Source organism: Anopheles coustani, chromosome 3 (assembly GCF_943734705.1).
Source record: "Anopheles coustani chromosome 3, idAnoCousDA_361_x.2, whole genome shotgun sequence".
Lineage (NCBI taxonomy): Eukaryota > Metazoa > Arthropoda > Insecta > Diptera > Culicidae > Anopheles > Anopheles coustani.
This window is the reverse complement of record NC_071288.1, coordinates 35,060,806-35,086,181: the sequence shown is the minus strand read 5'-3', so window position 1 is coordinate 35,086,181 and position 25,376 is coordinate 35,060,806. Positions and strand designations below refer to the sequence as shown.

Here is a 25,376-nt window from a genome sequence, read left to right as displayed (position 1 = left end):
TAACATTGATTTTGTTGAAAACCATATCAACAAGATAAAAATTTATAATTTTCTTCGGTTTTGGATAGGAGCCCCGTTAATTTTACCACTTGGGGCCTCTATGAGTGTAAATCCGCCACTGACTAGGTTTCGCCTGTGAGATATAAATTCTCAAACGTAAAGTACCCGTTTTACTACAAGAAGTAAACCCATTGTCAATGCTAACGTTCGGTTGGCAAAAGTTTGATGAACATTTTTCCCAGAATTAATTTGTGCTTTCGATTGGGGAATTGATCGAGAAAGTTTGTAGTCTTTTCTGGTTTTTGCTTGTGTGTGCGTACGATTTCCCGTGTTTCATCGTGTGTCACCGGGAGGAAAGAAGGAGTCAGTAGGAACCAACTTCACGTGTACGCCATAAACCTTCCGGATCATTTGCAAATTGACGTCAGCCGTACGCAAGTGAAGACACATTGCTGCTATGACGAATCCACATGTTTGACTCCCATTTGCCGCTTCCACCTCGAATTTCCAATTTCCGCAGAACGCACTCATTTAACTTTTCAGATTTTGTCAATCTTTCCCGAGGTTAACAAGTTTCCTTTCTGCTTGTCTTTGCCAACCCATTCCATTCGGTTGTGTGTTTTTCACACAGAAACAATGCCAAATAGCAGTGCTTCCACTGGGAACCGGAAACGATCTGGCGCGGGTCCTCGGCTGGGGCAGCTCGTGCGACGATGACGCACATCTTCCGCAGCTGCTGGAGCGCTACGAGAAGGCCAGCACGAAGATGCTCGACAGGTAAGGACAGGACGAACTGTTGGGTGATGGTTGTGTGGTTGTATTGTGCGTGTGTGTAGAAATGTCCCAATTTGAGCGATCTTCCCCGGGGGAACAATTTAAAATGTGTAAACAATTTTAAATGTGTTCTAAATTCCACGACCTGGGATGACGATTGTTGAAAGAGAATGTTTAATTAATTCGTTCGGGGAAAAGCCCACCCAAAGGTTATGCTGTCAATCGAATAGGTAATCTCAACCTTTCCCTTTCCCCTGCTCCGACCTCCCCGACCGTCATTAGGTGGAGCGTGATGGTGTTCGAGCGCGATATTGGCATCGCGACGACGCGTACCCCCAAGATGTCGATCTCGCACTATCCGGATCCCCTGCTGTCGCAGTTCGAGGACAGCGCCCTGTGGCATCTGCAGTCAATTGTCTACAACGAGGACACCCAGCTGATGATACAGTCGACGCGGAGTCTATGCGAAACGGTCAATGACTTTATTGCTAGAGTAAGGGAGACGAGCTCGGACGAAGAGCAATTAAGCATAAAATGTGATATTTTAAGGTAAGCATCGGAATTACGGGGTAGGATACAATGTCCCACCTGCATGCTACTCTAACTTCTCGCTTTTCATTTCGCCCCGTGCAGACAAAAGTTAGGAATGTTATTAGATACACTGAAGGACGAAGAAGCTGGTCTTCACGGCGACGACGAATTATTTAGAACACTGAAAGAAATTGCTCAAAAAAGTGCCTCAGAAAGACCAATAGATACGTAAGTTTCCACCGTCGACTGCGAACCGGCACGTGGCAGGTCGATATCAATGTTCTAACCTTCGCTTTCATTTGCGCGTCTCTTCCACCTCGGCAGAAAAACAATAGAGAAAAACGAAAAAGATAAACTGAATTCCAAAGAACGCATTAGTAGAATAGATCGCAGTTCGGAAAAGGAAGCACTTTTATGCCGGGCCAACAGCCTCAAGCGAGCAATACACGAAGTCGTGGAGATGAGCGAGAAGGTGACGCCGTTCGCACCACAGAAGCGCCTGTCCGTGCCCATGAACACCCTACGAGGTAGGTCAAATCCCATGCGTTGAGGTTGGGTTTAAGAGCGGGAATACGGAACAGTTGCGTGCATCGAATCTTTCGTTCATTTTCCTACAATGTGTCCTATTTTTTTCCTAATTTGTATGTTAATTTTTTACAAATCTTTCTTGGTTTATTAACTCATTTTCCTTCGCTTGGTACATGCGATGCTTCTTTATCTAAAAGCGTATGTGGTTTCACCTTATATTACTTTTCAATTCATTTTAGTTTTAATGGTTTATTTTATTTATTATAAAATTTATTAAATTTAAATTTAAACGATAATTATTAATTAAAAAGTAGCGGTAGTATTTATATGGAAATAAGTTTTACTGCTATAGATTTTAAACAAGTTTCAAAATTCCCAACAGTTAGAAACGAGGAAAGAAAGAGTAGTATATAATTTAAACTTTTTTGGAGCAGCCTAAAGCTACTGGCTGCCAATTGAAAATTATAAAGCAAATGTTTCAATAACGTAGAAAGTTCCGGTGAGCATGAAACGAAAGCGACATTATGAAAATTGCCTGTGACAAAATCAACATAATCAATCGAAGTTACTATTTGGTCAGTAGCCGCAAGTACTATATTCAATTTTTAAAAAGAGCCCAATTGGATTCAAGTGTATCTAATAATTTTTAAATAATGATGAAAGTGACAATGACCGTTAACGAAGTGAAAGCATCGATTGTGCAAATAGTTTTGTCAAAATCAATGCGTTTAAAAAAAATCAAAGCGATTTGGCCTCTTCAGATAAGCTCTATAAATGGGTTTTAAAAGAAGAAATACAACAAACCTCTTTGTTTTATAAAATTAAAAAAGTTGTTCGGAGTGGCATAATACCGAGGTGATATAATACACGCAAAACTACGGTAATACTTTCTGTTTCATTGCTATTTGCTGCTTTTAAAATATTTTAAGAAAAATTTCTTTTGTTTCGCGCGGATTTTCTAATTCCGGTTCGCCCTTTTTCATAATAATTAACATAGCTAACGTTTCTTCGTCGGACAACTCGGCCAACACATCGCCGGCCACGTTGCCACCCCCGGGTGGCACCATATCGCCGTCGGTGTCGACATCGCGGCTGACCTGCATCTCCCCGCTGCCGGACATGCGCCGCGACTCGATGGACGAGCACTTCTTCAGCACGCTGAACCTGCCCGTCCCGAAGCAGTTCGCGGACGGGGGCAGCCGGCGCAGCTCGGGCGTGCCGGAATCGTACCGCATCTCCAGCATCGAGGAGCTGGAGGAGAACAGCGTCCACACCGAGCCGAAGGGCCACGAACCGGCCATCCTGGAGCCGATGGGCGCGGAGGGCGAATCGGAGCAGAACACCGACAACCAGGCGAAGGACGCGGACGATACGCTGAACCAGCGCTCGAACACGACCACCACGTCCGACTCGCAGTCGACGACAGCACCGTACGACTTTTCGTTCGAGTCCGACACCAAGACGGTCAAGTTCGATCTCGACCCGAACAGCGCGTTCGAGCGGTTGGGCTTCAAGCCGTTCAAGAAAACCATCGAGCAGCATCACCAGCACCAGCTCCAACAGCAGCAGGGGACGACAGGTGGCCTGCAGGCACCCCAGCAGCGACCGGAGGGCACCGGCTATCTGCAGTTCCAGCCGATCGAGGTGTACGAGCGCAACTACTACCGGAACCATCCGCAGCAGCGAGCCCTCGGGGTGGCGGCGGCGGCGCGGGCCACTGCCGAACCGACGACTTCGAAGCCGAGCGGCAGCTTCAACATGCTCCAGGTGCCGACCATCTGCATTCCCAGCCTGGAGAAACCACCGGAAAACATTTACTTCAGTGAGAACATTACCATCATCGATACGGACATGCCGGTAAGGATTGGGTTGGTGGGAGAGATGGAGGGCAGCTCCGTTCACTGTACAGCTTCCATCCCTCCCCTCCAGGAACGATCGTCGTCCGATGAGGTACCCGGCGATGGCAGTGATATACTATCAGCAATAAGCAACGAAGAGTGTAGCGTTACCTCGGAAATACTCGACAGACAATCAGAGAACAACTCCCAGATACACGTTGGTGATATTATACAGGTTGGTGGTTGGCGAGCACCCAGGTCGCATCCACACTTCACTTCCTCCCCTTTTTTTCCTTTCGCAGGATTTAGACAACGATCGATTCAGCCACATCGATTCGCCGGAAACGAGCGACACGACGGAGGCGCTGCACGGGGAAAGCCTGATGGATGACATCAGCTCGGTGCTGGGGCAGGACTTGCTCGGCGCGCTGCAGGACAACACGATCACCGAGGACACGACCACCCTGTGCACGCTCGAGCACACGAGACGGCGCAGCTTCAAGGGCAAGCAGCAGCAGCAACAGTCGCGGACCAACGACAACGTCGACCTGGAGCAGTGCGGATTCGAGAACCGGGTGTTCGACATCGACAACCGGTGCGACGATCAGAAGGTGAAGGAGCCTCGCTTCTGCAGCTTGGCCAAGTTCGTCGAGGGGAACGATATAGCGCGCAAGAGTTTCAAGCGACCGGCCCGGGGCGCTCGCCGTAGCGTTGGTAGCGCCGCCATCGGGTTCACCAACCGGCTCTCAGTGGGCGAAAATGAGTACGAAAACATCAAGTCACTGGCGCGCAACCTCCTGCCGGTACACGGCTCCCCGTCGGACGTGTCGGTGTCGGAGACGGATACGGTGCGTTCGTCCGGCTTCGAGTACCGGAAGCTCGTGTCGGCCCCGAACGCGGATGATGAGGACGAGAGCCTGCCGGACGATGAGTTGGGCGAGCGGTCGTCGAGTGAGAACGACGACGAGCGCCACGAAGACGACACGCACCGCGAGGAGGAGGAGGAAGACGAGGAGGAGGAGGACGAGGAGGAGGAGGATGAGGAAGGGGAGCTGGCGGAGGGTGGCGCGGACGAGCTGGATAAGGACGATCGGAGCGAGAAGAGCTTCCAGCTGCCGGGCATCCCGACGATCAACGTCGTGGTGGAACCGCCATCGCCGGCCCTCAGCGACGAGCTGCGTTCGCTGCGCGTTCCGGAGATCCGGCGGCATTCCGAGCATACGCCCAACCTGCTGGCACCGCGCGAGATCGATATCAACCGGCGGCACTCGAACAACAACCCCAACCTGCTCGGGTTCGACTCGGAGCACATCCGCTTCCTGAACTGCTCGCCGGCAGCGTCGCGGCGCATCAGCAGCGGCAGCCTGCTGTTCAAGCCGGAAGGGTTGGGCAGCTCGAAGAGTAACATCTTCAGCTCCAGCCTGGGCCTGTTCGGCGTCGATAAGGACGCGGAAGGCAAGGAGGACAGGCGGACCAAGGAGGAGAAGGAGGAGAAGGTGAAGAAGCTACCGATCATCAACCCGCTGGTGCGGCTGCCATCGTGGCCAAGTGAGTTTTTGCTGAACGTTTTCGCACGCATCGGCCAACGTTGCACGACGTTCATTTTGATTTTGCATTCATTGCAGACGTCAGCACCGGGACGGGCTTCATCTCCAAGTGTTTGCTGGCCAACGCGGACACCCTGTGCGCCGCCGTCAGCCCGCTGATGGACCCGGACGAGACGCTGCTGGAGGGATACTTCGAGAAGGCGGTGATGAACAACTACTTCGGCATCGGCATCGACGCGAAGATCTCGCTCGACTTTCACAACAAGCGCGAGGAGCACCCGGAGAAGTGTCGATCGCGGGCCAAGAACTACATGTGGTACGGCGTGCTCGGCTCGAAGCAGTGGCTCCAGAAGACGTACAAGAACCTCGAGCAGAAGGTGCAGCTGGAGTGTGACGGTCAGCGGATACCGCTACCGTCGCTCCAGGGCATCGTGGTGCTGAACATCCCGAGCTTCATGGGTGGCACGAACTTCTGGGGCAGCAAGAAGGAGGACGACTGCTTCCTGGCGCAGAGCTTCGACGACCGCATCCTGGAGGTGGTGGCGGTCTTCGGCTCGGTGCAGATGGCGGCCTCGCGGCTCATCAACCTGCAGCACCACCGGATCGCCCAGTGCCAGAGCGTGCAGATTAACATTCTCGGTAAGGCTGGGTCGTGCGTTCGTTGGGATTGGGGTTGGAGCCAAAAGAGTTGATCAATTTCGTTCCGATAATAAGAGGACGACGATCTAGGCCGAGTCATTTACCCTTTAACCCAGGGGTCGGCAAAATCCGGCCCACAAACTGATTTAATCCGGTCCATAAGAAAATTTTAGTGCTTCATACAAAAATCCCATCTCAATTTTCATCGGATTTGTTCATGGTGTCAGGTTTGTTTTCTTCCTAAAAATGAAGATTAAAATTGTTGAACGAGGTGTTTTTGTTATATGTTGACAACTCAAAATCTACTACTTAGTACTAGTAATCATAGTTTACGGTATCCGGAACGCACCTTCTTTTTGTTTTCTATCATCTGGCCCTTTTTAAGAAAGGTATGTCGACCTCTGCTTTAACCGATAATTGTTAAATTTATTTGAATAATATAGGGGAAAGTGGAACAAGATGTACCGGCTTTAGCTGAATGAAGCCATTAAAAAAACTGATGGTCCGTAATGTATTGATTAACGTATCTAGTACATCCTACGTGAATTTTACGGCACAACAAGTTGATTCTAAATAATGTAATATTTTGTTACAATTATTTAAGATATTCTTTCTTCTTCTTGAAGTAACGACCATGTTGGTCATGCCTGCCCTTTACAAATTTACGAGACTTTTTACTTTATGTGTACGTGAATAGGGTCCGGTCTCGGTTGGGATTCGAACCCACGCCGTCGAGGTGGTGAGCCCTGGCGCTCATGGGCCGATTTTCTAACCGGCGCTACCGCTCGGTTGTCGCGGACCTCAACTAATAACTCTATATATAATTATCCTGAAAATTTACCAGTCTGTCTGTCCGGGGAATTCAGTGAAAAAGTTCGCTATTTCGAGGTCTACAGTCTTGTTTTTTTATTTGATTCATATGATTGTAAAATATTCAATTTCCATGTCCACAATCTCGTTCACTTTTTCTCACACTCTCCGAGCGATTCTACATAGTTCATACAATTTTTACTTTATCTCGTCAGGTGAAGAGTGTGTACCGATACAGGTAGACGGGGAAGCCTGGTTGCAACCGCCCGGCATGATACGGATCATCCACAAGAACCGGGTGCAGATGTTGTGCCGCAACCGTAACCTGGAGGTATCGCTGAAGAGCTGGCAGGAGAAACAACGTCAGCACAGCATCAGTATCGCGCGCGAGCAACCATCGTCGGCATCCGAGCACCATCTAGCGCCGTCGGAGGACATGTTCTCCGAGCGCGAAACCTATCTGCTGCTAAACTTCATCGAGTGCGTCAGCACGCTGGTGAAGTGGGTAAAGTTCCTGATCATCTCGCACCCGTCGCTGCAGCCAAACCTGTACGTGGTGGCGTCGAAGGCAGCCGACGCACTGGAGTCCATCCATCCCGGTGGGAAGATCATCGAAGGGCCCAACTTGCGCCGGCAGCTGACCGAATTGGTAAGTGGTGGCTGGAATAAGGCGGATCGGTTCGCGGTGAACTCAACGGCGTTTGATGCGCTTTCCCGTAGGTTCGGTGCGCCCGCCAGCTGTACGAGGACACCTGCGAGCTGCTGAGAGAGCGCAGCCACAGTCTCATCCTTCGGGAGGATCTCGAGACGAAGCTGAGCGTCTCGCTGGCCAACATGGAGATGGAGCTGGGCAAATGCTCACTCCAGCAGTGCGCCGAGTCGGGCGAGACGAAAGTCTACCTCAACGTGCTGGCCCCAAACGAGGAAGTCGATCACCGCAAGAAGCAGAAACCGTTCTGGCTGAGGTTCCGTAGTGGCCACAGCTCGCACCACGGAGCCGCCGGAACTGGCGCCGTTGCCAAGACGGCGCCGACGTCCCGCGAGACGGTGAGCAATTGGGGCGTGGGCGAGGTCGTTACCTGGCTCGAGGCGATGCAGCTGTCCGAGTACGTCGATAGCTTCATCAAGAACGACATTCGCGGCAAGGAGCTGCTGACGCTGGCGCGCCGCGATCTGAAGGACCTCGGCGTCACCAAGGTTGGCCACGTGAAGCGCATTCTGCAGGCCATCAAGGACCTAGGGTCCGGATAGGCCAGCTACGGGGTGGACGGTTCCACCCTGGAATTTACAACCCAATCGCAACCGAACCATGCCGAAGCAAACCACTGTGCACTACACAGTGAAGATCTCGGGTTATTGCCATCAGGTAATAATGATCCAGATTAAGGATCACGATCGCATACGCAAATTTCTGCAGCGAGTTTACCTAGAAAACACCTAGCACAAAGAAATGAAACAAAGAATAGAGGAAAATCTTCGATAAAAAGCAACCGAAAGACTTCGTAAACTGTCGTACTTAGTGGCGGAACGCATTTAGTAACCGTTAGTATCATACGCTGGTTACACCCAGCAAAATCTCTACGCAAACGAACGGAACGAACTATCCGCATGCCGCACGTTTTGTGTGTCCTTACAAACTAGATAAGACCGGGGAAAAGGTTAAAAAAAAATATCAGTGGAGCATTTCACAACGCCCTTCGACTCCGATCGGGACAGGGCCATCGGGACCCGAGTGGGGCCACGATGACGAAACAAAAGACAGGAACTAGGAACATTCGAGCGGAAGAGGTTAGCAAAAATTATCTGATACTCCGGTGAACATATACAGGGTGAGATGAAAAAACTGCAACAAAATTCAGGCTGCTGTTATTTCTGAACCGCTCGTCCGACAGCTGTCAAATTTCTTCCAGTGACAGCTTAGTATATTGTATACAAGTGCACCAGACCATTTTATTGTTGATTGATCAGAAGATTAGTTAATCATGGTTGAGTTCAAGCGTGACAGCGTTATTGCTTTATATTTGGCTGGAAAACCCCAAGTGGCTATCGTTAGAGCCCTCCAGCATTTAAATGTTAATAAATCTTTTGTGTCTCGTACCATCGCTCGTTACCGTGATACTGGTAGCGTAGCCAGACGTAAAGGAAGTGGACGAAAAATAACAGCAACATCCCCAGAAATGGTTCGAAAAGTGAAGAAGCGGCTTGAACGAAATCCGCGTCGCAGTGGTCGACAAATGGCTCGTGAGCTTAACATATCGCAATATTCTATTCGGCAAATATTGAAAAATGAGCTTGGACTAAAGCCTTTGAAGTTCCAAAAAGTTCAAGATCTTACCGATGCACAAAAAAAAGTTAGACTCACGAGAGCCAAAGAGTTGCTTCGCTTGGCCGAAAGTGGTGAATTACCGAATTTGGTTTTCTCTGATGAGAAACCATTTGTTATCCAGCAGTTTGTGAACAAACAAAACGATCGTGTTTACTTGCCAAAGAGGTCACCTGAAAATTTGCAACTTCGGTTGGCCACCAGAACTCAAAAGCCGGCCATGGTGATGGTGTGGGCCGCCATAACCGCCGATGGTCGCTCACCGCTCGTATTCATCGACAGTGGGGTCAAAATAAATGCGCAAATCTATCGTGAAAATATTTTGGAGCGAACTCTGAAGCCCTGGGCACGGAAACATTTTGGCCACAGACTTTGGACATTCCAACAGGACTCAGCACCATCGCACTCAGCACGCGCCACCCAAGAGTGGTTACGAAATGAGGTTCCTCGCTTCATTTCCACCGCACAATGGCCACCAAAATCACCAGATGCCAATCCGTTGGACTATTGTGCCTGGGGTATTTTGGAGAGTAAGGTTGGAACTAAAAAATACCAAAGTGTCGATCAGCTCAAGCAAGCGCTTCGCCGAGAATGGGCCAAAATACCGCAGAGCCACTTTCGGGCAGCATGCGATGGCTTCATAGGCCGTCTAAAGACTATAATTCGTGAAAAAGGTGGCCAATTCGAACAAATCTGAATTGATTCTGAAATTTGATGTTCTGTTCAACATTTTTTTGCATTCATTGATTAAATTAAACAATAAATACAAAATATATGAATTGTTACTTTGTTGCAGTTTTTTCATCTCACCCTGTACATGCATACATATATAGGCAGATAAGAATAACTAACTATTTAAATCCACTCTTCTGGAGTTGTAGTTATTATGGTTACAAAACTGTAGAGAAGAAGCGTGGTGCAAAGCAAAGGAAAACAAAAAATAGCTGTGAATATGAGACGAAACGCAAGAGTTCTTCGAATAACGAGACGTAAGCAAAAGCCTACCGTATATGTCACATGTTCAATCGCTAGGATCTCGATAAGGATAACATTTTACAACGCATAGTTTAACCGATCGGTACGAGATCAAACGTCTGTTAATTGTGTGTTTCAGTTTCCTCCCTTTAATCGTCGCTTGAGTGAATGTCGCGTGCGTGTGTGCTCCAGAATTGCGTGTGGGGTGTGTATGTATGTGTGTATGTGTGTGTGTGCGATATACAACGGATCGATGAATCTGCTGCTTACCCACGGGTCGCGCGCAGGACGTGACCGCACCATCGAATGTAGCGAGAAGCGGGGAACGACTTTCATTCCAATATACGCTTTCAGTGTTCGCCAGGATCGCCAACCTGCGTCCCCCGGGTTGGACACTGATCGTTTTTTAGGATACATCGAAACTTTATCTATCAACATACGAGAACGGGGAAACGGTGGTGATCTTTCGCGCTCTCGCACTCTTTGCCTTTTATGTTCCTGTTTAGTACTGTTGAGTGTTTAGTGTGTATGTACTTAGAGATATGTGTGTGTGTGTGTGTGCGTGCGTGTGTACATGTTCCGTGCGTGTTTGTGTATGTTCGTATGTTGGTTGCCGACAGTGAAGTATGCAGAATGTATCAAAACATGTTTCTAGCCAGCAATAGAAGGCTAACTCACAGGGATCCCCGTTAGAAGAGGAAGGAGAAAAAAAGTAAGCAAAACTAACGAAAACCTATGATTGGGGCAGGCATCGCTTGGTCTAGGACCCGTCGGGAGGGAGGGAGGGGGGGGGGGGGGGGGGGAAGTAATGTTATCTCATCGAATGAAAAAACAAATCAGATCAAAGCATGCTACTTATACACTTTACATAATTAAATATATATATATATTGTAAGAATATACTACGTCTTATATATATATTAGAATATACTTATACAAAAGAAAATCATAAGTAAAAACCAAAAGTGGAATGTAATAACTAGATGATGAAATTCCGGTAACAAAACACAGCTATATACAACAAAATATCAGTTTAAAAGAAAACCAACCAAACGATGCAATGTCCTTTGGATCAGACCACTGACTAGTTTCTAACGGAACCGAGGAAGATATGTGAGGCGAGAGAAAACAAACAAAGGCATAGAAAAACGATTATCACACGAAAACTTCTCTTATATTCTAACGAGCGCGCCACCGTTGGTAGTTGTTCCCTTAAAATGTATCAATTGCGTGTAAAAAATCCCTTACCCCCAGTGTTGCAGTGGACCGAGTTTTTGGCACTGAAACTGGCGGCAAAACCATGGCATGAAGCATTTAACTGAAACGAACATCAACTTCATAGACAACAAGATCCCGTCTAAAGAAGGTACATCTCTGAAAGAACAAAAATCCAATTCATACGAAAACAATTTTTCGAGACCACGTGGCTATATGAAAAATAATCTAACTTTTCCTACCGCTAACCTCCCCCTTCGTCCCTGTTGAGTAAAATGCGTTAAAGATTAGGATAAAATTAATGAGAGTGAACAAAAAATCACACGCACGAACGAAAAAAAAAAACGAAAAGTAACGGCGTGTTATCAGCTATAGAATCTCAATTGAAACAAGAATACGCTTTCCGCAATCGGGATGTTTTCCATTTGAAAAGACAATCGTTGTATGTGTAGTTGACAATTGAATTAAAAAAAAAACAACAAGCAAAAAGAAAAATCTCAACTGAACACAAACACAAAAAAAAACACTTTAAATCCAAAAATCGACCCTTAGCAAGTAGAGCGTTTATGCGATCATTCATAGTTATATATTATATATAATGTGTTGTTAACTAAAAATTCAAAGAAAGATATTGGTGAAAACGAACTCGGTCCGCAGAATGGTTCTCTGCATCCTAAGAGTGCTTTAGTTTCAAAGCTACAACGTACGTTGCCTGTGAGGCTAAAATCTGTGGTCAAACAAGTGAAATCTGATGGACGCCTTTTTTTCTAATGTATTTTCATCTGCGACTCGAAATTTACACAAGACTTCCAGTGTGGAAAACTAAACTATCTTTACCAGTAAATTGTAATGTAGAAAACGGACCGCTCTGCCAGGAAAGGCAGTTAAGAGCTGGCGACTGCGTACGTTGCGAGGACACGCGGAGATGATAAGAATAACGCATGATTCAATTACCAGAGAAAAACAAAATGAATATAAACCTACTAAGAAAATAATGAGCAAATATAAACAACTAAAGCAACATACTTATATCGAACCCATGTGTTAGCAAAGAAACAGGTAAATGTTGATCATTGACTGTTTCGCATAAATTTGTTAGATTAAGAAACACATGACTAACTAGTAGAACCAATAGTGTGCAGTAACATTAACTATTCAGAACCACTTAACTTAAAAGACACCTCCTCATCTGGAACAACAGTGAAAACACAACCAAAGGATAAAATAAAACACAAAACCAACTACCACCACTTTATTAATTGTAATTTTGTGAGGAATACGTTTAAGAGTGTTGAAGTACACGAGGGCGGCTGAGTGGACGATATCTGATGCAACAAAATTTTAGGCAATTTTGACGCTGAGACGTCGACAAGAGAACGAAAAGCAAGAACAATCAAGTTTGCGGTTTACTTAAATTCGGCCAATTACATTGCAATGCTTCTTTATAAACTTGTAATGATTAGGGTGTAAGCAAATGTTAAGCAAATATGATGCAATAATAATCAAATATAAGCCACAAGGAGGGGGTTTTTCTAATATTTTCACGAATTTGTTTGTGTTATTATCATGGCTAAGGCCAAAGATTACCGGAAAAGCAAACGAATTCACACTGCATAAAAATGATTCATTGAGCTAATGTAAAGTTTTAATGTTTTTCTAGGCGGGAACAAATATTGGAAAAAATAAACCAAATGCATTTTGCTAATGCAAATGCATCGTTTGCTAATATTTTTTTGAATGTATACTATCGATTGCTCCGTAATGATATTGTTTTGCGTCGGAATGACAGTTAAATGAAGGAGATATTTTCACTCTACGTTACAAATTCCCTAAAACTACTTTCGGCATCGTGTAGTTGCTAGCCGAAGCGTGTAACGTACGGATTAATTAAGAATACGAAATTAAAACACTTTATGAAGTCACTGTACTCTTGGTTGAATGAAATTTTACGATAAAACCAACTAAAACTAGCCCTGGAGGCTTTAATTGTATTATCTTAGCGATAGTTCTATACACAGAGTATCGTGGACGAACGGTCGAAAATGAGCTGAACTGGGGAGAAAAGATGAATGAATAAAAGGAGCAAATATCTTTAACCATGTTCCCTTTAATGTCTGTTTGATGTATGCAAGTAGTGACTATGAGCAAACCTGTTTGCAACAGATTTAACTAGAGTTCGAAATTGGTTGAAGCCAATTATGCAGGATCTGTTAGTACATGTTTTGTGTTAGCACCAACTTTGACCACACACGTACACTTTTTTTCGTTCCAAAGACAAATCTTTGCAGTATGGAGTGGTCGGTGCGTAAGTTCATACGATTCATGATGAAATTCAAATCCAATTCCATGATCGTTCAATCAAGTTCACGAGTTTGTTTTCATACCACAATCCTAGTCAGCCTACATCACCAACCGTTTGTGCAATAAATGAAGTACATTCATAGCCATAGTATTGCACGTCTAAATTCACCACGAGGACCAAATCAAACTGCATGCGCATGCACTCCACGGCGCACTCACGATCAATTAAACAAATATAACTCGTTCATTACCGAGTTACGTCAGAACCAAAAAAAAAAAACGAAAAAAAAATACCGACTAAAATAACCAGCCTGGAAGTTGACCATGTCATAGACAATTTTATGTACAGTACAAGAACTCGCTTTTCTCAGCACAACCCGTGTTACATAGGAGGATCCTAAAAGATTAAAACACAGAAACAAAAAAACACACAAGATCTAAAAACAAAACAAGTAACAAAAAGAACGAAATATAAATGAAAGCTGAAACCAAACGTAGCAATAGTTTGAAGCATCCCTTTATCATTACGTTTCGTCTGATTGTAAAACGCAAACAAAACGCAGTCGAGTACTACGGGTAATACATTACAACAAAACAGAAGAAGAGATAGGGAGAGAGATAGAGAGAAAAAGAGGGAGAGATTGAGAGAAAAACAACCATCCGTGTAGATCATTATTACTTCAAAACTTAAGTAACATTTAATGTTGTTGTTTAAGGAGCAAAAAATTACTATATGGAATGGAGTGTTGAGGAAGAATTACTATCATCCCGATAGTTGCAAACATCGAACAAATGTGTGGAGTTATATTAAGTTTAAATGGCTCACTGAAGGTCAAGCATGAAAAACAAAACAAATTAACGGTCTGAAGTATTTGGTTAGCTCACACCGCCTACTTAGTTGATCATACCATGACACCGTTTTGTCGACTCTATTATTTTCAGATGCAATAGTAAACACTCTGCAATCGATTTGATCAGAACCGAACGAAAATTTACTTATTTTGCGTACGTATTGCAATAGGTCGTAAAATATAAAAATACGACAAACTGATTTTGACAAAAACTTATTTTTGCAACAAGTAGTATCAACTCAGTCATAAATATGGGTAAAGATTAGTGCACCATGGTAGTGGTTGTTCATTAGTACCGTAAATCGTTTAACATACATACGAGTATCATCATCTAATACAGTTATCAATGCAACAGAAGCATAAAATTTGTTTTTCCTCACTGCGCGGATCAAACAGCTTCTTTCTTAAGTTACACAGGGTAACTAAAGGAACCCTTCTGCCCTCACACAAACGATGTAAAACCGTGAATACATTCTTGCTAGTGCTTGCTCCCTTTGCGATCATGTTCAACAATTCTATTCTGTGATAAATTGTATTCTTTAGTCATAATGCTGCAGACTACACGTTTTTGGAAAATCTTAAACCTACAACTACTTTTCAACTATAGAATTTAAACCCAAAGGTTAATGGTAATATGCAATAACGCAACGAAACGAATGGCCCACATAGAAGATTCTCAACAGTGGGATTCGATCACCGATATTCCAATACAATTCCTTCCTGAAGTACCGAGCACTGAAACCACACCTCTTGTAAGTTCACTTGACACTTATTATAAACCGTTTAAAAGAAGTGCTGATAAGAGATGGATGTTGTCCAACATGCAAGACCAACAATATAGTAGTTTCAAATAGTTTGGACTTATTTTTCCCACCAAAAGGATAAAGCAAATACTTAAATACAAATTTGGAAGAAGATATATTTCCTGCACAACGCAAGTCGTTCCATTAAGCATCACACAAATTTATTACAACAATATGGAAAAATAGTGAATCCTACTCTGCTCGAGGGCCACAGTTTAAAAACGATCCGTTGAAATAAAGGAAAGGCAACAAACCAGAGGAATCCACATACTTCAATCCAATATCCGAAACTAGTAGATAACACAAAGCGCTTAGCGAGAACGATGGAAGACTTTTCTTTTAATATGCGGCACACACACACACCGGAATTGATTAGGGCGCCAAACGTTCGTATACCCAACCGTTCTCACCCTGGTGCAACAGTTCCCCATCGATGGTATCATCCGCCTTGAGCTCCTTGCGAAATCGAATACGATCGTGCAAGCGATTGGTTTGTCCTTGCCAAAATTCGATCGCTTTCGGGCGAACTAGGTAGCCACCCCAGTTGGGCAGTGGAACTTCCCGATCGGGGCCGAGCTCTTCCTTGATGGCTTTTTCCTTCGCGTCGAGAAACTCTCGGTTCGGTATCGGTTTGCTTTGCGGGCTCGCCAGAGCACCGATCTGGCTTGCCCGGGGCCGCTGGTGGAAGTACGACTCTGACGCTTCCCGTGAAATGCGTTCCGCCGAACCTTCAATGCGAACGGAGCGTCTCAGCGGAAGCCAGTAGAATGCGAGCGCCACATTGGAATTCTCGGCCAGTTCGTCCGCTTTGCGACTTTCATAGTTGGTGAAGAAGGTGAACCCATCGTCCGTGACATCTTTCAGCAGCACGAAACGGGCCGATGGTACAGCATCCCTGAGTGAAAGGGAGTTTGTTTTGCATCGTTATCATTGCAGCGATTGTCCACACCCTTAAGATAAGTGTGGTTAAACCATTGTGCAATCGTTTCTTACTTTGTTGCTGTTGCCAGGCACATAGCGTTCGGTTCAATTATCTCCGGAGTTTCACATGCCTCTTGCAACCACTTGCGAAATAGGCTTATCGGTTCCTTGCGGTCGATGCTGGATTCTAGAAAGATCTCCTTTTCTGATTTGTACTTTATCCTTAACGCTGGAGGGAAGAACGACGTAATTGCAAATCATTACAAGATGAAAAATACGATGGATAAAAATGATTTACTTACACGCTAGATCTACGAACGACATTCTTCTTAAAAATGAGAATCTCATAAAGATCGGGATGCACAACACAACAAAACCCCGGCAGCTCGCACTTTAATCAATAAATACGATAGTGTTGGAAACTCCGACCCGTACCCAGTAGGTTCAGCACGTTCCGGATGAATTGCCGGAGGTGTAGCGAAAGTTTTGTGAAATTCCAATATTGACGGTTATTTTCATGAATTGTTGCTAGGAATTTGCATATGTTTTTTTCATACGATTAGATTTATGGTTTAACAATTTTAGTACTTTCTTAGAAAGAAAAACATTACCCGATCCGTTCCTGTCAGAAAAGAACCCAGTTTGGAACAGGTCAAATAACCTCTTCCACCTCTATCTTCAAAATTAAAGCTCTTTCAGACTAAGCCCAACCATGACCGAGGACAACATCCCTTGATCTGGGGACTTTAAACACTAAAACGAGGAATTTAATTTTACATCTTTTACCACTATTCGGCGTGATGTGCAAAGGTTGTGCTCAACTCTGCCAACAATTTACTGGTACAAATAATGTTTTCCATCTTGAGATTTTGTCTACGATGAGTTCATAGTATTAATTAAAAGCATTGTACGTCGCATTGAAAGGTGGAAAACGTGGTTTTCGCCTACGTTTAAATTTTGGACAGGTCTTTGATTTTCAAATAACTGCAACATGTTATGCATGTGAAATTGAATCCCGACAATAAATTGTGAAATAATACATTATTGAAAAATTAACATATGAAACCATACTTTGGGCTATCTTTTTGTATGATTTGCATAATGCCGACATTCGAAAAACGAGGGCAGACGAGTGAAGAACCCTCACCGAGCAACCACGTTACATCCGATTTAGAAATTAGTGTCGAAAAGTTTTTTGGATCACAAACTAATATATCTAACTATAGTTTAAGAATTGGCCATCGATGTTAACGACTAGACATAACTATGGACCTTGCACTTAACTATCACCAACCAACGGAGCTTGGGTTGAACTCCATCATACGCGAATGATGAGGAATCCAAATTATACAGAAATCGTCATTAAGAGTATTTTCTAATTCTCTCGATACTGGGAATTTCGTTGCATTAGTGCTATCGCTTGAAACCACAACACCACAAACCAACTGGATGCCCAACGGAGGATGATGGTGCTGTAGCAATGAAATCTACTTAAAGCATTTACCTCGTTCGCGGTAGCTTTTTAATTACTATTTCTTTATTAGTCGTGGTTCCCTGGGCGCGAAACCACCAGCCAATTTTTACCTTTTTGCTGCTGCCATTTTCTCATTTACATTATTCCAACCGAACGGCGCTAAAGGTAAAGCGGTTCCGGACAGAGGAGGAGTTGGTGGACGCCCACTCGACAGAAATTCTCATCTTGCCACCGCACGACGGCACGGCGGCGGCCCGTCAAAGCGCGTCGAGTCAGTGTCGGTTCGGATTCGATCACGAGAGACGGTATTAAAGTTCGTCTTCGCACCGGGACGCGTTCGACTTTTATAAATCGTTGACGGCGTACTGCGACCGTGAGCCATTTCCGTCGTTTCGTGTTCGGTTGGTGCCCAATCGCCATGTCGAAAAAGTTGACTAAATTTCAAATCATCCTCGATCGGGGCGCCCTGCTCTACCTTCCCGGGCAGGTGCTTTCCGGGCGTGTGCTGCTGGAAACGCAGGGCAACACGGCCGTCCTTGGGCTGCACTTTCACGTCCTCGGCGAGTGTACGGTGCACGTGCCGAAGGGTCGCCGGGATAGGTCGCACGACCGGGAGAATTACATCGACTTTCGCATGAAGCTGCTGGATGACTTCGACAACAAGCCGATCCTGCTGTCGCCCGGCATCCACTGCTTCCCGTTCAAGCTCGGACTGCCGGTGTCCCTGCCCTCCACCTTTCTCGGTCGGCACGGCTGGGTGCAGTACTATTGCAAGACGAGCCTACAGGAAACGTCCGGCATTACGCACAAAAACCAGCAGGTGTTCATCGTGTTGAATCCCATCGATTTAAACCTGGAAGTGCCGATCATGAGCGTAAGTTTCAAACCGACGTCCGTCCGAGCTGTGACGTGCGAGTTGGTTTGAAGGTACCCGGTGGAGTATTAATATTGAGGTGTCCCCGCTCCGCAGACTCCGCTGGAGGTGAACGTGGATCATCGTGTGGGCGTCGGCTACATTGGTGGCACGGTGCGCTGCAACGTGGGACTGGACAAGCGGGCCTACGTGCCCGGCGAGAGCATTCTGCTCACCGGCGAGGTACACAACCGTACGAATGTGACCGTGAAGCTGCTCAAGTATGCCCTCATCGAGGTAAGAGAACCGTCCCACGCGCCGCGACCATACGCGGATGAACAATCCGCTACGGGTCGATCCTCCTAGAGTGTTGAGTGGTCCGACGCACAGCGTCCAAAAACGGAATACAAACTTTATTCGGTGGTACACTAATTAAAGCTTGATACGGAGGTTCAAATTATATGGTAAACTTTGGATTTGGATTAAGTTACTTGGTCAAGAAATGTGAAAGGTTTTCTTAGATTCACATAAAAAGTACAACAACAACAATAATAATAACGGACCTCAACAGCATTTTTGTGAGGGACAAGTTTAGATTATTGTAAACACGATCTGTAGTAAGGTGTAGTAATTGAAAATGTCTGCTTTTTCCATTGAAGCAAATCAGTGGAACTTCAACATATCACCATTCTAAACAATTTTCCCATCTTCCGGACAAATTGTGGATTCTTTTCGAATAGTACCAGTTCTTGAAAACGTAGGTAGTTTACTGGCTCATTTTTTGAAATTTGAAATGCTGCATTGCAAATGAGTATCCTGCTGAAACAAAACGGTACTAATTTAATGAGGTCGACAACAAACAAAAAAGTGGTGGGCTATAATGAGCACCAGTGGATAGGCTTTTCTGTGTTCCCCACAGTTTTGGTAGTCCGAAACGATGCCTTGTGGTAGTTTGAAACGAGTATGTGGTTCGCCGTAATTACAAAGCTACTGAATATTTTTCATTTTCATCATATTTTATAATGGTTGAAAATTACTTCTTGAGACAGATTTAGATGGCAAAATTTTCAAAATTAGGTAGGATTTGGACTTTTATGGATAAACATAATGGATCTTTATGGATAAATATAAAATTGATGAAATGGAACTGTCGAGCTCCGATTGTCAAGGTTCTTAAGGTGTTATTGTAACTTAACGTTTAATTGTTTTAATGTAGGTTCTTAAGGTGTTATTGTAACTTAACGTCTATCAAGTCAGGCGCTACCAAAAAGTTTGCACTAATAATTAAATAACTATTAGTGCAAATAATTATTGGTTGTAGTTAGTCCGTCTTATTGTTGAAATAATTATTTTGAAAACATTAGAACCAATGACAAATTACACATGTTACCATAAGTTATCTTCTTAGCCATTTGGTTAGCATGGACGTATAAAACTTCATTTCACACTTTTAAAAGTCGAAACTTCTTCGAGAAAGATTGAACCATGCAAACCATGCAAATACTTGTACGAATAGGAACGAAAGCAAAGTTATTTACATTTACATTTATTTGTACAATTGTTTGCCTCTGAGGCTATACACTACAACTTAAGACTAGCTTAAGAGGAATTAAGGGGTATCAGAGAGGATATGATATCGAATCCATGTAAAAAATGAGTAATAACCAAAAATGGTTTGTTGGTAACAAATTATCTGGGCACATGCGTGCCACAAAGATTGTCTAATTTTCTGTTTCGCTATTTAATAAAAAAAAATAGCTTCGTTAACGCTGCTTTCCAACTGCACTTTGAAAGGTTAATCCATAAAATAACACAGCTGGGTTGCTTTTCAGCGTCTATAGCATACTATAGGTAAAAAAATACTCCAAATTAAGATTGATTAGAGAATTATATAATAGGTTGTGTTGCTTAACAGTAGATCTGAACCACTTACTTTGCGTGTATTACCGTTTACCATTTATAAAGACTACTTCTAACAAACCAAACTGTAACATTCTTGACTATTGAATATTTTACACTTCTGGGGTCTTTCATGTATCAGGTTTTGCTCCTCGTAGCTAGTAGATGCAACTCCCAATTGCAAAGTTCTGTGTAAAATGTGTCTGTTATCTAAGCTATGATGTCGACGGCGAACGAAAACAAAAACTTAATTGTGCCGGGGAAGGGATGAGCACCGTTTTGTATTGGATTACACCTGCTCGAGCCGATGGATTAATGTAAGTTTTCTCAATCTGCTCCCTCGTCCACGTCCGCCGGAAGACGGTGAAATACTTTGTCCACAGCAAGCTGGTCCACCAGGAGCGCCGGGAGCTCGATGCAATCGCGCGAGATAAAATCAAGTCGGGTGGGCGAGACGTCCTGCAGAATGGCCACCTGACGGTTCCACCCCTACCGCCCACGAACCTGCTCGGCTGCCATCTGATCAAAGTCCAGTACAGCGTTTGTGTAAGTTGCACCATTTCGCTAGCGCCCGTCTCGGGCTCCCTACGTACGGACACACATGGACATGACAGATTATCGACACCTTACGGCGAGCTACAGCTTACAGACCATGGGATGGGAAAATCATGGGCAGCGTTGGTGAACGTATAATAATATACAATTTGATTCATTTTCCCACACAAACACACACGGCCGCAGGTGCTGATAGAACCGAATCTCATGGAGCGCCAGGAAGCCATCCGGATCCCGATCACGCTCGGGACGTACCCGTTCCGCCGGGACGACGAAAACTTGCAGGAGTGGGTGGATAACTACGTGCAGTATCCCGCTGCGCTGCCCGTTTCCCGCGGAACGCCATTCGAGGTGCTGCAGTAGCAGCTTTGCGCACCCCAGGAGAGACGTCACTCACGATTAACATAAAGTTTGCAGTGACGATGCTTCAGCCGGATGCCGTAGCATAGCCATGAAAAATAAATAAAACTATCTTATCTTCTTGGGCTCCATTCCGCGTCCCCAAGGATAGCAAAAATACCAAGTAAAAAACAGAAAAAGTCTGTTACAAAGTCATGCGGAAAATGAACCACATTAAAGACGATTTTTAAACTTGAAGGAAAGTCCTAACTTATTCAATAAGATATATACTAAACGATCAAATTCAATAAAACTGTTGACTAACAGTAACTAATGCGTATTGGAAATTAAGGATGTAGTTAACAATAATTCAAACAAAAAACCTTCAATTAAAACGATCCTTAATCAAAGATGATTTTATACCGATTGGTTTGCTCAGAAAAAAAAACAAAAATGACACTTATGTTTTTCATACTGATAGTAAACATACTATGTCCGTCATATTATATGACAAAAATTAAATTGAAAAAGCACAACATATACATAAATAAAAAGTTTGTACACGTTTTTGCAATCATGCAATTGATTCAAGTATCCCGATCCCGATATTTTGTCAGACTTCAGTTTATGTTATAACAGAGTCAAGCAAATTTTAAAAATAATATATTGCTAGAGATTCTTGTCTATTCCGGAATTTTTTGTTATTACATTTGCCATCCTTTAGAGAGTATTAACCGATACATTAATAATTGATCCTTCTTCTTATTGGCGTAACGACCTTGTTGGTCATGCCTGCCCCGTTAAGGGCTTACGAGACTTTTTACCCTATGTGTACGTGGATAGTCAGTCCTCTCGTACAGGGGAGGACCCGATCTCGTTTGGGATTCGAACCCACGCCGTCGAGGTGGTGATCCTTTCCGGGGCCCCAAGCGGTGGGATAATCGGGGGCTCTCCAGACCGTGCATTTTACCCTAAATGTTTCTATCAGGACCATGTTTACAACATTGTAATATGATGCCATCAATAGCCTAGTTTTGAAATTCATCGAAAATATATAAATATGAAAAAATCATGATGTTCACATAAGCACTTCGGTATTTTGACCAACAAATCTCGTCTCAGTTTATGCAAATGGATCTAAAAAAGTATTTTGAAAGCTGCACTTTTATATACTTTTCTCCAATAAATTTCAGGCTATTTCATCTTATAATTTAATAAATGAATGCTATTGGATTGATTCATAGAGGGTCTGTTTTGTAAAGTGTGATTGATTCAAATTTTGAATGCGATAAGAAAATTTAGCTTAGAATTAAAATACACACTTTTGGCCCCAGATACCAGGTATTTGGAGGAAAACGATAAGATCAGACTGAAACCAGAGAAACGAAAACATACCAAGAGTTTATATGTGAAAATTAGGAATTATAAAGCAAAATAAAAAAGCAAAGATTCGGGAAACGACGCGTACTAGCTAGTGTAATCGGTAGGTCTGCCTCTGTCTATAACCTTTCAGAGTGCAGTGTAATAGTTTTCTTCATTTAGGCTGGGAGCAATGCAACGCTCGGAGCCTCCGAAGCTTGTGCCGTCCGACACGCGTAGTGCTTGTGGCCGTTTTCAATGGCCCTTACTGAGTTGGTACGAAATGAAGTAAACACCAGCACAAAAGTATTAGCAAACCATAACAGTTACCCGAGGCGCAACAATACGGTACGAAAAGGACCGAGCGTCTCCACCGATGCTGCTGAAACCGACCTACGGTGTTCATTTTCCTGTTCGGCTGGTGGAATTTGTGTGCCCCTCCCCTCCCAATTTATCATTTCCCCACCTCGGTAGCCTTACCGAAGACACGGTCGGCTTCGGCACGCGGTCTCCGGAAGGCGAAAGGCGGCCATAAACGGCACGCGACTCCGAGCCGATGGATCAGTTGTGTTCGAGGCGCCGTATCATCGGCATCGTTAGGCACACGCCTCGGTCGACCTACGGTTTGCTTCCACCGGTGCCACAAGGATTCGAATCCGGTTGCTTCAGTTGTCCGTCGCCGTGTTTACACGTCGGCCCCAGTGCAGTGCTGCTCCCGGGGATCCTGCTGCGTACGTGCAGGTGTGCTGGGTGTGTGTGTGTGTGTGTTTGTAGGTGTATGTGGGCATGAGGATGCATGATGAACCAGCCACGCCATCCGATTGGATGCGATTGGATGCAGCTGCCTGCACAACAACGGTGGTGTGTATGTGTGTTTGAGTGTGGCAAGTGTTTAAGCTAGTTGTTTTCGAACCGTTTGGATAAAGCGCTCGATCGTCAACGAGTGTCTGGGATGCAGGGCACAGGCTGGGGGCACGGCTGACGGATTATATCGAAGAAAACCCCGATCCCACAGCCTGCCTGGCACGTGGAAGACAAAGGAATGGACATGCATCTCGAGTGGATGGACTTTTCTCTTCGTTCGCGTTCGCGTGTTTGCGGATACATCGTATGGAGGATGTTGCTTATGGCTGAAGTACAAGTTGATGGATTGGTGATCGGAGAGTAGCGATTGCATTGAAACCCGCCGAGGCCCGAGGCACTTCCGATGCACCAGGATGCTGCTCGGTACTGATGAGTAGACAGATCCTTCGTTAGCGGTCGCTCTCCATGCACGATGGATTGCAACAGAGTTTAACGTGCACCGGGAAGGAAAACAGTGAGTGGTGAGAGGAAAGGAAAGTGAATGGGATACGGAAATTGGCATTCCGCGAAAGTGCCATTCCGTGTACGTTCCGGGTCCGGGTACACCAGATCCTACTTCAATCACACTCTCAACAGTGGTCTCAGAGCAGTGATTCTCAACCTATGTGCAGTGCACAACTAGAGTTTGACTAGCAAGCTATAACGAAAGCTTAGAGACTTAGTGGTCTCTAGATAAGTGAGATTGCCTATCAATCCACTGACACGGATTCAACCGGCGACTATGTATGCTATCTGATATTCTGAGGGTCCGGGTCCACCTTCGCGATTCCTATTCGAGGCCCAGGCTCCTCTACAAGAGGTCTATTAACTTATGGAAAGCAACCGATTCCAGTAAGCCTTTCCCGAGTGGCATTAATCGAATGGTGATACATCACCGGTTTACACTAACGAATTCTTATCTCATCCATCAATGCCGCTTGGATTGGCACGGTATTCGTACGAAAGATTGATTTCTAGATTGAAAAGAATGTGCTCAAATTGAACAATGCATTTGAATTCATTCACAAATAACTCCAACGTGATGTACTACCTTTTTTTCGATACAACTTTTCAACATACAACACAACATACAACACAGATAAAAAGATACAGATACAAAGATACAACACAGAAATACATTTAGTGCAACATACTTTGTGAATCTCTGGAGCAGAATGTAAACGTAAAGAAGAGAGCAAGAGAGCATCCGATACGGTTCCGGTTCCGCTGAAGCTCCGCTTCCGTGCATCGTACATGCACAGTGTGCGCTCGTGAGCCTCGGGAGAGTCTTTATAGTGCACTTGGCTGATGCATTCGCGTATGCACTCTCGCGCCAACCAACACGGCCACCCACATTCGAACGCACACATGGGAAAGTGCGGATGGCACTGAAGAGCGTCCCGGCTTCGAGTAGTGTATCCTGGCGCGTTGGGGGGCATTGTCGGGTTGGTGGCCACGGCGTGATAGTAAAAAGCTGCCTGCCAATGAGCGTGTAGTGGTGAGATCCGACCGGTTGGGGAGGAACACAGGTTGCGTGGGGCGAAAGGACGCTCGAGTGTGCTATTTTCAGCTTAAGGTGTTTTAAATAATGAATGATTAAACTGAATAAATTTCAATGGCGTCACCAGCGCGGGGTGGCAGCAAAATCGAGAATATTCTCGATATTAAATTACAAAAAAATGAAACCATGGAAACGAATAAATGAAACGTGATATGTTTGTGGCCAGCATTTGTGGGTAGTAATCCTCATTTTTGCATCCATTTACCAAAAGGAAGGTGCAGCAAAAGTGGAAGTGCAATAAATAATTGCATTACATGGTGTTACGTGTGTTCTCATTGTTATTAATGAATGGTACGATATACCATTAAACACAGCAAGTGTTAACGCCAACTTACATTAACACAGTAAGTGTTAACGCCAACCAAGTGTAAAGCGATACTTATAAAACAACCATCATCGGTCAATAAAAATGTAATCGCACTTAGGGAGTGCGACCA

The 25,376-nt window shown here is 44.7% G+C and overlaps 3 protein-coding genes across 3 annotated transcripts in view; 2 read left to right on the top strand and 1 right to left on the bottom strand.

The window, feature by feature from the left end:
• LOC131271615 (diacylglycerol kinase eta) overlaps nt 1-7,918 on the top strand; it is a 56,964-nt gene extending 49,046 nt beyond the window's left edge. The window contains exons 7-16 of the mRNA XM_058273107.1: nt 632-777; nt 1,057-1,323; nt 1,408-1,533; nt 1,630-1,832; nt 2,831-3,690; nt 3,763-3,906; nt 3,974-5,219; nt 5,297-5,857; nt 6,883-7,316; nt 7,388-7,918. Coding sequence (XP_058129090.1) covers nt 632-777; nt 1,057-1,323; nt 1,408-1,533; nt 1,630-1,832; nt 2,831-3,690; nt 3,763-3,906; nt 3,974-5,219; nt 5,297-5,857; nt 6,883-7,316; nt 7,388-7,918 — 4,518 coding nt within the window. The remainder of the gene's footprint in view (nt 1-631; nt 778-1,056; nt 1,324-1,407; nt 1,534-1,629; nt 1,833-2,830; nt 3,691-3,762; nt 3,907-3,973; nt 5,220-5,296; nt 5,858-6,882; nt 7,317-7,387) is intronic.
• A 7,313-nt stretch (nt 7,919-15,231) lies between these two features.
• On the bottom strand, nt 15,232-16,443 carry LOC131271629 (pyridoxine/pyridoxamine 5'-phosphate oxidase-like). Its single transcript, XM_058273123.1, has 3 exons — nt 16,359-16,443; nt 16,129-16,285; nt 15,232-16,030 (listed from the first exon to the last, which is right to left on the bottom strand). Exons 1-3 carry the CDS (start codon nt 16,402-16,404, stop codon nt 15,508-15,510), a joined length of 726 nt encoding a protein of 241 aa, XP_058129106.1. The 5' UTR covers nt 16,405-16,443; the 3' UTR covers nt 15,232-15,507.
• A 1,470-nt stretch (nt 16,444-17,913) lies between these two features.
• Nucleotides 17,914-21,403, top strand: LOC131271626 (arrestin domain-containing protein 2-like). Its single transcript, XM_058273120.1, has 4 exons — nt 17,914-18,404; nt 18,501-18,680; nt 20,643-20,828; nt 21,024-21,403. The coding sequence occupies exons 1-4, from the start codon at nt 17,949-17,951 to the stop codon at nt 21,198-21,200; spliced, it is 999 nt and encodes a 332-aa protein (XP_058129103.1). The 5' UTR covers nt 17,914-17,948; the 3' UTR covers nt 21,201-21,403.
• Nucleotides 21,404-25,376: the final 3,973 nt, after the last annotated feature.

What these genes read in the sequence shown, in the direction of transcription:
- LOC131271629 (XM_058273123.1), bottom strand. Translation starts at nt 16,404, where the DNA reads ATGAGATTCTCATTTTTAAGAAGAATGTCGTTCGTAGATCTAGCGT. An exon ending in GTCGTTCGTAGATCTAGCGT is followed by an intron (nt 16,286 to 16,358) that starts GTAAGTAAATCA and finishes TCTTCCCTCCAG; the next exon opens with CGTTAAGGATAAAGTACAAA. An exon ending in TGCCTGGCAACAGCAACAAA is followed by an intron (nt 16,031 to 16,128) that starts GTAAGAAACGAT and finishes CCTTTCACTCAG; the next exon opens with GGATGCTGTACCATCGGCCC.
- LOC131271626 (XM_058273120.1), top strand. Translation starts at nt 17,949, where the DNA reads ATGTCGAAAAAGTTGACTAAATTTCAAATCATCCTCGATCGGGGCGCC. An exon ending in TGGAAGTGCCGATCATGAGC is followed by an intron (nt 18,405 to 18,500) that starts GTAAGTTTCAAA and finishes CCCGCTCCGCAG; the next exon opens with ACTCCGCTGGAGGTGAACGT. An exon ending in TCAAGTATGCCCTCATCGAG is followed by an intron (nt 18,681 to 20,642) that starts GTAAGAGAACCG and finishes GTCCGCCGGAAG; the next exon opens with ACGGTGAAATACTTTGTCCA.